The 13,845-nt window shown below is 30.5% G+C and overlaps 1 protein-coding gene across 1 annotated transcript; it reads left to right on the top strand.

Annotated features, from left to right (window-relative positions):
* Window positions 1-3,940: 3,940 nt before the first annotated feature.
* Window positions 3,941-5,136, top strand: LOC127247946 (chlorophyll a-b binding protein 8, chloroplastic). The gene is made up of 3 exons (XM_051270040.1): window positions 3,941-4,145; window positions 4,238-4,299; window positions 4,379-5,136. Exons 1-3 carry the CDS (start codon window positions 4,005-4,007, stop codon window positions 4,995-4,997), a joined length of 822 nt encoding a protein of 273 aa, XP_051125997.1. The 5' UTR covers window positions 3,941-4,004; the 3' UTR covers window positions 4,998-5,136.
* Window positions 5,137-13,845: the final 8,709 nt, after the last annotated feature.

Genomic DNA, 13,845 nt, shown 5'->3' on the forward strand with positions numbered 1-13,845 from the left:
TATCACTTTCTAGCTTGAGTTTTGTCTCCAATCCATCGAAATTTTATTGCTTTTCTCATTGTTAGTATTGCTATTTTTTTAATGGATACTTTAATAATGATGTTAAAATATAGGAAAAAAATTATTTTTGGTCCCACTATAACCAAAATTGATGAATTTTGGTCGGAATATAAAAATTTTATCAATTTTGGTCCTAATATAACCAAAACTCATCATTTTTTATCTCAATATAACCAAAATTCATCATTTTTTGTTCAGATATAATTTTTTTTTTAATCAATTGTAGTCCCAATATAAGTAAACCTTATCTTTTTTTGATATCACTACCAACAAATCGATGAAAAATACTAACGTAGACTATAAATAAAATAAAAAAACATTGAATCGATAAAAAACATCGATATTTTACCTCTGTGAATTTTTACTGCTGGTTCCGCTAGTTCTTCATATATACATATTTATTGACAGACACATATGAGGAGGCAGCTGAAGCTTATGATATAGCAGCCATCAAGTTTCGGGGAGTCGGGGCAGTCACGAACTACGACATTTCACAATACAACGTGGCCAAGATCATGGCGACCAGAGCTCTTCCGATAGGCGGTGGCGAGACCATGAGGCAGGCCAAAGATAACGCCGCCGCCACCGCAGCAGAGCTTTGGTCGACAGTTCGTCGGATTCCGTCGTCTTTGTGTTGCGACCATTAGAGCATCGATGATTCCGGCGTTGGCAAGGATCGACATCCCGGATTTTCGGACACCTTGCATGATTTTATCGCCGTCGGGATGAATCCCGTTTTCGCTTCGCGGAACGACGCTTGAATTCGTGTAATAAAAATGATTGTGACCAAAAAAGATAAAGTTTGATTATATTGGGACAAAAAATGGTGAATTTTGGTTATATTGAGACTAAAATTTATAAAAAAAAAAAATTTATTGAGACCAAAAATAATGAGTTTTGGTTATATTGAGACCAAAATTAATAAAATTTTTATATTATGATCAAAATTGATGAATTTTGGTTATATTTGGACCAAAAATAATTTTTTCCCTAAAATATATTATAGCCATTATTAGGTGGAAATTATATTATATATAGTTTTTTTTTTTATGATTTTATAAAATTTTGTACTAGTCTCTTTTCTATTTTGAAATATTGTTTGATGTCTATTTATATTTTTATAACTCTAGAACATTCTATAACTTAAATTTTAATATAATGGAGATATTATATAGAGATCTATCGAAGAGTTAGTGTCGATGGTATGGACAAATTTTTAACTTCATCAAAATGTGTAAAAGATTCTAGTCGCACTTAAAAGCCGAGTACTCTATCGTTAAGTTAGAAACCAAAGAATAAACTCAAATTTTGTAAACTACTTTAATCTATATTAAAGTTAAAGCGATTACAATTGGAGAAAAATAAAACTCAAAAAAATTAAAAATAAAATTTCAGTTCAAAATTGCATAGCCTTGGAAAAAAATAGCAAAATTAGCTTCGTTAACTATCAGATCAAGTTAAAAGTTTTAGAAAATATTCATGATCCGTTATTTTTTCAATCCAATAGTGAGATTTTCGATCTAAAGTTTTTAGTTCGAGCAAAAATATATATATATATATATAAATAGCAGAACTTTCGGGGGTTTGTTGTTTCCATATGTTGATTCTTGTTGAATTTATGGTATTCATAGATTGATTGATTGATAATTGAAGCGTGTTTATATGAATTTTTAGAGGATTTTAGTATCCTATTTTAATACAACGAATTTTCTTCTTTGGTCTGAGTTTATTTATTTATTCTAAAGTATATACTTATTTAGGCTGCGCTTAAATAATTTTTAGAAATATTTTGAAGTTTCGGTGAATATTGAGAATGTTAAAATATTAAATAATATATAAACATTTGATGTGAGATGTGAAGGTTTTGTGTAAAAGATATAATTTTGATGTATTATTTTAAATAAAAGTTAAATTTCAAATATAACATCTTTTCAAATATGTATTGTTGGCAAATAGTAGAAAAATAATTTTAAAATATATGTAAAAAAAAAAAACTTTTTGAAATAATTGCACTTTGAAAGAACTCTAGTTGCTGTTGTACAAAATTGAAAAAATATTTCTCATATAGACAAAGTGTAATTAATTTAAAATTCATAATTTACATAGATTAAAGGTTGTTGGGACTAGAGCGGTTAACGATCCGAGTCGAGCCGAGCCGAGCTAAATTTTAAGTGTTCGTTAACGTTTGCGAACAAGGCTCGTGTTCGTTCGTTGAGCTTTCGAGTTCGTTCGTAGTGTTCGAGCTCGACTCGTAGTGTTCGAGCTCGACTCGTTAAGAATTTTTATTGTTTGAGCTCGTGTTCGTGTTCGGCTCGTTTAGGCTCTATTAAGCTCGTTCGAGCTCGTTTGTCTTATTTTTTAAAATTTATATATAAATTATAAAAAAAATTTCAAATTATTTTATTTATATATTTTAAATTAATATTTATTTATTTATAAATTATAATTTTATATGTATATATAATATTTATAATAAATATATTATTTAAACGAACGTTCGCGAATAAAGCTCGGGCTCGATAGTTAATCAAACGAGTTTGTTTATGTTGTTCGCCTCGACTCATTAACGTTCGTGAACGAGCTTTAACTGAGTCGAATCAAGCCGAACGTCGTTTAACAGCTCTAGTTGGGACTAGGAGGAGAGAATGTGGTTAAAAGGATTCAATAACAAGATTGATAACCAAGGATGATGTAAGGATCATGGTAACATTTATTATAAATGAAAATGATCATAGGTTAAAATGATTTAATAACAAAATTGTCGATTGCAAAATCAAGAATTAATTTTCTTAACTAGTTTGACATCAATCTATATTTGTGAGTTACAATTAATGTAATTATAAAAAATTAGATCAGAACGTATTTGAAAAATAAAATAATTAATTTATCTTTATTTGTAATCTAGTTTCAATTTTTTTAACTAAGTAAGATTGATGATTTTTTATAAAAATATATTATTTTTTTCCTAAAATATCAAATTCAAACTACTGTTTAAATCATAATTCAAGTTTAAAATACAATATCAAATCTAAGTAAAAAAATCCTTTCTTCGGATCCACCTGCCACACATGGTTCACTTAGTGTAACTTATTTAGTAGTACTTAGTTTGCAGGTTTGATGTTGAGACAAGACCAACTCATATGATATTGTCTGTTTTGAATTGAGCCCGTACGGATTTGTTTTTGGATTTTCTCCAAAAGATCTCATACTAGTGGAGTTTACGTGGAACGTGTGTGAATTTTTCTTCGCATCTTCCAATGTAGAATTTGAGTTTGGACCCACCAAACCTCCCCTCAAACTAAGGACCAACTTATGGGCCTTCTCTGTCTCGTTGCACCGCCTAATACAAAGAAACTCGTTGTCTCATCAACCATATCTGTCGGGATCGACCAAACACTACTAGGAGACGTTCGACACAAGACACTTCTGCAGGTAACGAGGGAGAGTCCACCACCACCACCACTACCACCAATGTCTAATGGCACCAAATCCACTTTACCATCCTAGAACCTTGAAGCTCGACATCAAAATGGATTTATGAGAAAAACCTCAAAACACATAAATGAACAAATAAACTACATGGAGGCTGTGCAACTCTATCATATAGGAAAATCAATTCTCTTGGTTTAAGTTATTATACACATACATGTGTGTGTGACACAAAAATACAATGATTTATTTATTAAGTAATATGTTTTTTTGAGAAGGCCAGAAACGAAATCAATATTGTGGTTAAAAACAGCAGGCAGAATAAAATATCTAAGTATTATCTATGAAAGAAAAGACGATATCCGACATGGAAGAGTTCTATTTGACAGTAGGATCCCAACTTTATCTCTTCTTCCATCCCCACTTCTTCTGCACCACAATTAATCATTCTTCGCCCCTTATTTTTGCACCCCCTCTTGATTAACTAAATTCTCCATTTCCAGAATCCCAAAATTATGGCAGCCCAGGCCCTCGTCTCTTCCTCCTCTATCTGCTCCTCAGCCGACGCCGTCCGGCAGACCCTCGCCGGACGCCCCCTCCGCTCCACCCGGAAGGCCTCCTTTGTCGTCAAGGCCGAGTCCACTCCTCCCGTCAAGGTACTCTCACACACACACACACTCTCATACATATATATATATATATATATATGAAATTGATGTGTAATTTTATGGTGATCGATGATTTTCAGCAAGGAGCCAACAGGCAGCTGTGGTTTGCGTCGAAGCAAAGTCTGTCGTATTTGGATGGAAGGTAATTAGAACATATATCTATATATTTTGTCACTACTTAAGTAAATTTGGTATATTGTAATGTGGTGTTTCTTCTTCAGCCTTCCCGGCGACTATGGATTCGACCCGCTGGGGCTGTCGGATCCGGAGGGCGCCGGAATGTGGTTCCAGCCGCGGTGGCTAACCTACGGCGAGATCTTCAACGGGCGTACGGCGATGGTGGGGATAATCGGGTGTCTGGCGCCGGAAATCCTCGGCCAGGCGGGGCTGATTCCGCCGGAGACGGCGCTGCCGTGGTTCAAGACGGGAGTGTTCCCGCCGGCGGGGTCGTACCAATACTGGGCCGACCCGTATACCCTGTTCGTATTCGAGTTGGGTCTGGTCGGGTTTGCGGAGCACCGGCGGTACCAGGACTGGGCCAACCCGGGTTCTATGGGGAAGCAGTACTTTCTAGGGCTGGAGAAGGGGCTTGGCGGGTCGGGTAACCCGATATACCCGGGCGGGCCGTTCTTCAACCCGCTGGGATTTGGGAAGGACGAGAAGTCATTGATGGATTATAAGGTGAAGGAGGTGAAGAATGGCAGGCTGGCTATGCTGGCAATGCTCGGCCTGTTTATTCAGGCGCCGGTCACCGGCGTCGGCCCCTGGCAGAATCTTCTGGATCATTTGGCTGATCCATTCAACAACAATATCTTTACAAACCTCAAATTCCCATGGTAAATTAAGATCTGTATATGTATGTATGTATGAACTCCGGGGGTGTGCGACTCGATCTAATCCTTCTTCTTGTCGTCGATCTTGTATCAAATTGGTGACTTCGATCCTCCATAATCCATATCGTGCATAGTTTACTGCTTTAGAGCCTCCATTGATGTGTTTGTACTTAGTGTTCGACTACGTTGAAGAATGTAGATATTATATAAACCAAATTGGTGGCTTAAAATTATTACTCGATCCTCAAGAAAATTATCCTGGTTGAGTTAGACGAGACGATTACATATTGAACGTAAGTAAATTAGATTAAGAAAAGAAAACATAATGCAATAAATTGTTTATCTACTACCTATGTCTCGAGAACCAAAAGTAGACACATTTATTATACTTTTGTTACAGAAACTAAGAAATCAAGAACAATCAAGAATATACAAGAACATAAGGTTTATTCATTCATTCAGTTCGATTAATATAATCTACCTCTAGGGACGGTCAAATCAAATATTTTCACTAGTATTTTTAAGTATTAATTACAGAGAGAATACATCAAACATATATAAAAGTGTAAGTCAAAGTTCTAGCTCGATCGACGCTCAAGGGCTAAATGTATAATACCTCTCTAACTCCAATTTGGATATTACAACATCATACTCATACTTCACTTCAACTTCAGTACTTTGTGTCAACGCTATTTCTGTCTTGCACACAATTAGTTATTTCTATAGTTATTTCTATTAAAATATCATACACGTTAGTACCATGGTTATTACCTCAAGTTTTCATCAAGTGTTTCCATACATAAAATTTTTTTACTGTGGAATACTAAGTTTTTATATTGTTGAAGTAGCCTGTTACATGCTGGTTAGTAGCATCAAAACAATTAAAGGAGCACAAGCAACAAAAAAAAAAGAAAAAAAATAACTAGAGCAACGGAAGAAAACAACTCCAATATAGATCTACAAAGAAGAGATCGAAACAAACTCTGATACGATGTTAGATATTATAAACCAAAGATATAAAAAGAATAGAAAGTTCGAGTAAAGTATACCTACATGCGATTCAAGTTTATTGAACAATCAAAGGTATAGAAGGTGACAAAATTGAAGTGTTTTCATCTCATTTCCAAAAGAATAATAATAATAATAAATCAAACAACAAATGAGTCATCCTTGAGCAAGAACAACGTTACACAAAATGTTAGGACAACCAAGTTAACACCACAAATATAGCAATAGGCATAATTAAGGGAACAATACCCCAATTTAGAACTCAAAATAGTTGTATCAGATGCCTTTATAGCATTGCTCATCCTTAACCTTGTCTACCAGATACAAGTATCACTAACAACAATCAACCAACTGAGAACAATAACCTGTAAGAGATTAAAAGTGGAAGAAAGTAGAAAATAAATAGTGAGGGATTGAAAAAGAAAGCATGGTAAAAGAAACTCTAGTGCGAAGACCGAAGGAGGTCATGTAAGAATGCTGGTGGTCCAAGACAGTCAAAGTGACTACTAGGGCGTGAATCGTGTGTGAAATCAGAGTGATGATAGGTATGGTAAACATGCTAATGAACATTTTATATTGTATCCTCAATGGGTCAATTCTATTTCAATAACAATTGAGCCGAGCCTAAAAACACATATAACATTAAAGAGTAATGACTATGAGTGAAACTCATAGTTTAACATAAACAAAAAGATGAATTTAAAATCTTCAAAAGTTGTCAAGATTGGCAAGAATGACAATAATTTCGTTATTCAAAGTGATAGTAGGGTTGTGTAGATAGTAATGTTGCCATCATTAATTTTAATCGATGAATATATTCATCTGTAACCTTTATATCCCATTTATGGTGTAACTTTTGCCACTCTACCTCTCATAACTCATACTTTATGTGCAATTCTAATAAGGTTTTTTCCATGGGCTTCAACCATGTCTTTTGTCCAATGAGTCATTTTGTGTGTTTCTTTGCATATTTGGTGAGATTCCATCGATAAAATTTTAGTAACTTTGATATTTTTCTTGGTTGGGGTTAAGTTGATTCAACATTTACATTTTAGGATTTGTTTTGGTGTTTGATGGCCGTTTCTGGAGCCGGTGCTCCCTAAACAAAGTCACCGTTACCAATTAATAATGCCGAGAGTTTTAGCATAAAAGAAAGGCTTTAATGTTGATTTTTTTAAATTTTTTTTTTTTGTTGTTCTTCCTCCATAGTGTTTGTTTTACAAATCCAAAAACTTTATAGTTACAAATTAATACAATTTCAATCCATATATATTGAATACTACAAAATATAACCCCCAAAGGCAACATAAAATTCTCTTGAATCATTAAGATCATTTTCACCTACCTTGGAGAGGTTTTCCACATTATCAAAAAAGCTTCTAAAGTCTACCTTAGCCAGGCCTAGATGAAGGGTTTTGATTAGAGCAACAATATCAATTATGTAGTTGAGGTCATCCAGATAGTCGGTAACTGATATGCGCTTAACGGTTTTTAGTTTCTTTGTCCAACAACCAATTCAGGCCACTACATCGTGCAATTGATAATTTTTAAGCATTCTAACAACAAAAGAGATTATGTATGATCATTTGCAGCCTCGGATAGTTCATAAAAAAATGTTGATAAAGTGTCTCCAACCTATAGATTATTATTGTATACCATTAGAATGACACTTGATACCTTGCCCCTTCCCTTCCCCACCCCTTCATGCCCCACACACGCGTTTAATATATACACAATGTGAGAGGGACAAAGGCTTGGTACAAAGGGCAGGAGATTCTATGCTTATAGGAATGATGCTCGATGAGATTCATTTATTCTTATTCTTTCTTGAATGTTCACCAAAATATAAATTGCAAAATTAATTCTATGTGAGGAGAGTTTATTAAGAAGCCCTCTTTATAATGAAGTAATGTGCAACTTTTCTTTGAGGAACATTCAAAAGACACACAACAATGTATATATTCCTTAACTGATTTAATTACATTTTTTTAAAACCTCAATCTTTTTAGACTTAACTAAATCTAGCCATTTGGTGTCAGGAATGAAGCCTCAAGCCTTATGTCACAGGAATGAACTTAGCCATCATTCCAAGTACATACAATAACCTACGTGTGGAGGTTGCAAATACTCATACACAATATCTTTTGTTACTGCAGTTCTTAGAAATTACTCATTTCAAGATTTTGTGGCTTGAATTGGCTTATGGGAAAAGGAACTACAAACCTTTAGATAGTATATCACTTGACGACTAATTGAAGGAGCTTGGCTGCAAAACCAATACCATTACTCCAAAGAAAACCCTTCAAGAAGGCAAGCTTTTTCGATGATGTGGAAAACAAAAAACCCTTCAAGAAGGCAAGCTTTTTCGATGATGTGGAAAACCTCTCCAACATAGGTGAAAAAGATCTAGATGATCCATGTAACATTTATAGATTGAAATCAAATTAGCTTGTAACTGTAATGTTTATGGACTTGCAAGGCAAAAACTTAAACAAAGTATTAGTAAATAGCGCAAAAGCAAACAAAGAAATTAAAGATCGAAACCTTCTTTTGGGTTCAAATGGCATATTAATTGATAATGAAGACTGAGAAAGGGAGCACCATCACCGGCAACCGACAACCGAAGCCAAAATGGACCCAAATTACCAACTTTGAATCAACATAAACCCTAACCAATAAAAAACTTCCAGTAAAAATTATTGTTGGTCCATTCAATATTATAATTATCAATTTTGGTCCCATTAAAAAAAAATTATCAATTTTGGTCCCACTCAAATGAAAATTTATCAATTTTAGTCCCAAATTGGTTGACTGGGACTGAACCTTGTTGGATGACTCGGAAGGTGACTGGGCGTCCCAGATAGCCAACACGGCCGTGTTGAGACCCTTGCACTTCTGAACACGGCCGTGTTCCTTCCCGTATTCTGAACACAACCATATTCCTGCCCATGTTCCCATATTCTCAACACAGCCATGTTCTAGGCCATGTTCCTACCATGTTCTCAACACAACTATGTTGTAGGCCATGTTCACGGCCATGTTTTCAATATAATCATATTGTATATTATATTTATTATTATTTTTACTTTTTGGTTAAAATTATTTGATATATATATATTTATAATTTAACAAAAATATTTTTTACAATTATTTTAATAATATAAAAAATAATCAAATTTTAATATTTTAAAAATATATAAAAATAATATTATATTAGTATATATTTTTAGTAATACTCCATATGTCCCACTTATCATGTCCACATTGCCATTTATGTCCGTGCCACATTCATGTCACTTTTCTTTTTTGGAAAATAATTACACACTATTTTTTAATTTAATTTTTTTAATTTTAATTAAACTAATGAATTTTCTTAATCTTAGTCTTAATTTATAATTATTTATATTATATGATAATTATTTTCACTAATACATTCTTAATTATCTTACTAGTTATACTTATCCTAAATTCTCATGTTTACAGTGATCCGGAGAGAGTATTATTTTAAAATATTATTTTGAATAATAAATTTAATTTATAATTTATAGAAATAATTAAAATAATATTTTAAAATTTTTACTATAAATTTTTAAAAATATATATAGCATGATTATTGAAAAAATATATATATATTAATATATTATTATTTTTATATATTTTTAAAATATTAAAAATTGATTATTTTTTATATTATGAAATAATTGTAAAAAATATTTTTGTTGAATTATAAATATATATCAAATAATTTTAACCAAAAAGTGAAAATAATAATATATATGACCTACAATATGATTATATTGAAAATATTGTCGTTAACATGGCCTAGAACATGACTGTGTTGAGAACATGGGCAGAAACATGGCCTAGAATACGGCTGTGTTGAGAACATGAGCAGGAACATGGGCAGAAACATGGCCTAGAATACGGCTGTGTTGAGAACATGAGCATGAACATGGGCAGAGATATGGCTGTGTTAGGAACACGGACAGGAATCGGCCGTGTTCAGAAGTGCAGGGGTTTCAACACGGCCGTGTTGGCTGCCTGGGACGCCCAATCACCTTCTGAGTCATCCAACACGGCCGTGTTCAAGCAAAACACGGCCGTGTTGAGTCTCAGTCAACTATTTTGGGACTAAACTTGATAAATTTTCATTTGAGTGAGACCAGAATTGATAATATTTTTTAAATGAGACCAAAATTGATAATTATAATATTGAACGAGACAAAAAATGATATTTCCTCAAAAACTTCAAACTTGCCAAAATTTCATTGTAGAACCTCACCAAACACTCAAAAGAAAACACACAAAAGGACCTAAATGCACAAACAATAGAGTTGAAACCACTAAAAAAGCCTCAATAAATTTATCGAAAATACAAGAGGGACAAAAGCCGGAGAAGAAAGGGATTTTGTGCCAATGAGATACAAAATGTCGGCAAAAGAGTTATTTAAATGCAAAATAAATGAACGATTCTCATCCTAAAAATAAGTAGGCTTTAATAGACCGGGCCAACTCTATTGGACTTCATTCTATCTATTGTCCTCCCAATAAATATAAAATTTTGGGTTAAAACCCAATAGTAGTATTACTTACATTCAACTAAGCCTGTTATTTATAATTTAGACAAAAATTATTGAAGTTTTGGATTAGTTTTTAAAGATTTAAAAATAGTAAACATATATATTTGATGTGATATTTTTTTTAAATTACTGATAAATAATGTCAAAGTAATAGCAACTTTTATAGGCATTAGGATTTGATCGATAAGATTATTCATGCCTATATTCACGTTCCTCAGGACACTAAAAAATTTATTATTATTATTATTGTTGTTGTTGTTGTTTTAAAATTTAAATAATTTTTTGCTATATTATTTAAACAAAAATAAATTTTTTTTGGCAACCTTTTATTAATTATTTACATATATATATATATACATACAAACAACTTACAAAATTATTTCAAACAAAAAATAAAGATAGAACGAACCAAATGGGTGTGTTTGGACAATTTTTTACTATTGACTCTCTATGCTTCTAAAAAGACTATACTATTTTTTTTCATAATATATAATATATAATCACCTTCGCCAGCAGGGACAGAACTACACTAGGGTTTGAGGGATCAATTGATCCCAAGTCAAATTTTTTTATAATTTTTTTAGTATTAAAAATATTAATTTTTATATGTTTATATACAATTTGTCCCCCCAAATTAGTATATAATTATGTCATTATTATTTATTTAAATTGCCCCCTCCCGGGAGAGGCTCTCCAAAAACTGTCATTAAGTTAATGAAATATAGAAAAAATTATAAAAAAAAATATCATTTAAATAAAAAATTAAATAAAGGCCTCATTTCAAATTAATTTCAATTTACAACCAAAATAAACAATCATTATACATGATAATATTACATTAAATAAGTAAATCACATATTAATATATATATATAACTACAGTAAATACATTTCAAATAATTTAAAATAATCAATTTAAAATTTTTGATTTACTAAATAATTTTTTTTTTATGTAATTATTAATTATTTTTTAATACTCTTTTAGTAATAGTGACATAATATTTTGCTAAATTTAAACTTTTAAAATTAAATTATTAAAATTTTATGTAACATCATATAAATAATATAATAAACATTTGATCTTATCATATATATATATATATATATAAAAGAGCTCAAAATGTGAATGATAGTTTTCTTAAATAGTGGGGATGATTTTCAATGTTGGTAGAGGAAAATTATTTTTTTATTTTTTTTATATTTTTCTTTATTTATAGAGAAGAAGAAGAAAAGACAAGTTGAAGAATTTTTTTTTTTTTAATTACGATTTTTTACATTTACAGGATCACTATCGTAAAAAATATATGGTGAAAAAAAACAAGATAGCAGATAAAAAGTTGGGATAGTTGAGATCTGAAGAGATGTCTTCTAAAAGTTGGGATAGTTGTTTTTCGAATGAGTCATTGTTATTTTTTTTTGTTGGAGTGATAAATTAGAATTTTTGTTTGTCTTTCTATTTCTTTTTCATCTTCTCTCTTTTCTAAAATTGCTTTGGTACTATTCTTTATTGATGATATATTTTTTTATACTTTTTAGATTTTTTTGTATTTTCTAAATTGTTTATTTTGTTGTATTTTTTCTGCGCAACCATAAAGTTGAGATTCGAAAATAAAGCTTTCTAAACATCGAAAGTTGTTTGTTGGAGGATTCTATCGCTCTTATTTCTATTGTTGACTTATTTATGTTGCCTAATATTTTCTTTTCACGATGTTATATTCATTGCAGTCGGAGAAGATTTCCGTCAATTTCAACGGAATTCGTTATTGTTGTTTTGCATTCTATTTTTCTAATAATTTTTTTTATTTGTTTGCTATATATATATATTTTTATTGATTCTATTTTCTTTTTGACATACCTTTTTTTATACTTTTTAGATTTTTCTTTGTTATTTTCTAATTTGTTTATTTTGTTGTGTTTTTTCTACACAGACAAGTTGAAATCCGAAAGGTTATCTTTTAAATATCGAAAGTTTTCGTCGCTCTTATTTTTATAATGTTTTCTTTTCAAAGATAAATGCAGGTAGTTTAGCTATAATAATATATTTTGAAATAACTAATAATTTTTTTTCGTTGGTGCCTTCCCGCTAGTTATTATAAAGTCTAAAATAAAGTAGTATTTCATATATTTTAATATAAAAAATATTTAGGGCGTGTTTGGCAATTAGCTGATAGCTGTTAGCTGATTCAATTAGCTAGTTTGACTAGCTGATTCGATTAGCTGTTTGTATTAAAATGTCTGGTAAAACAACTGTTTGATATTAGCTGTTTATACGTAAAATAACAATTGAGGACATTTCTATTTTATTTTTGTTTCTAATATATTCAATTATGTTCTTTTGAGTTTAGAATGTTTAAAATTTTTTGTTATTAGTTATTTAAAATTGTAAAAGTGTTATAAAAGTATTTATTTTTATTATAGTTAGATTTAAAAAATAATATATTTTTATTAAAATATATAAATAGTTTTTCCTATTGAAAATGATGTAAGATATAAAATAATAAACTTTACGTGTATATATTTATTATGTTAGTTATCGATTAGTTCATTATATTTATAATTTTCAATAAATTTAATTTATTTTTAGTATAAAAGCTATATAATGTAATTTTAATATAAAAATAAATTATTAATATTTATATTTTTTATTTTATGTTGATTTTAATAAATTTATATATTTTACAATTAAAATAATTTTTATATAAAAATTAATTATTTTAAACTTATAAAAGTAAAACTATAATGTAATAAAATATTCTAATATAATTAATAAATAATCAAAATATATTTATTTGTGTAAAATGCATAATAAATTTTTAAGGGCATATAAGGAATAAAATTTTTTTTACAGCTATTTCAAAACGCTGAATAAGTTAGCTTTTCAAAAATTAGTTTTTTTGGGTCAAAAAACTATTCCAAAAACTAATTTACCAAACACCTAAATTAACTTTTTGACTGATCAAATAGCTAGCTGTTTAATAAGTTAAAAGCTCTTCAAAAAATTATTTACCAAACACCTTCGCTTAAGTTGTTTTTACCCGGACTTAGTAAATGAGGAACGGCTGTGATTATTACATGAGTGGCCTAATATTCCGTAGACTTTAAACAATGGTGAATTCAACTATAATAATGAATTCTAAAATTATTTTGTCTTGTATATGACCACACAAAAAACTGTAAATTTTTTTTTTAAAAAAAAAAACATAAATTGAATCACAGGAAATTTGTATTACAAGAAAACATAAAATTGCATTTAAATCATCAATCCAAA

This window comes from Andrographis paniculata, unplaced genomic scaffold (genome assembly GCF_009805555.1).
Source record: "Andrographis paniculata isolate CXL003 unplaced genomic scaffold, ASM980555v1 Contig32END, whole genome shotgun sequence".
NCBI lineage: Eukaryota > Viridiplantae > Streptophyta > Magnoliopsida > Lamiales > Acanthaceae > Andrographis > Andrographis paniculata.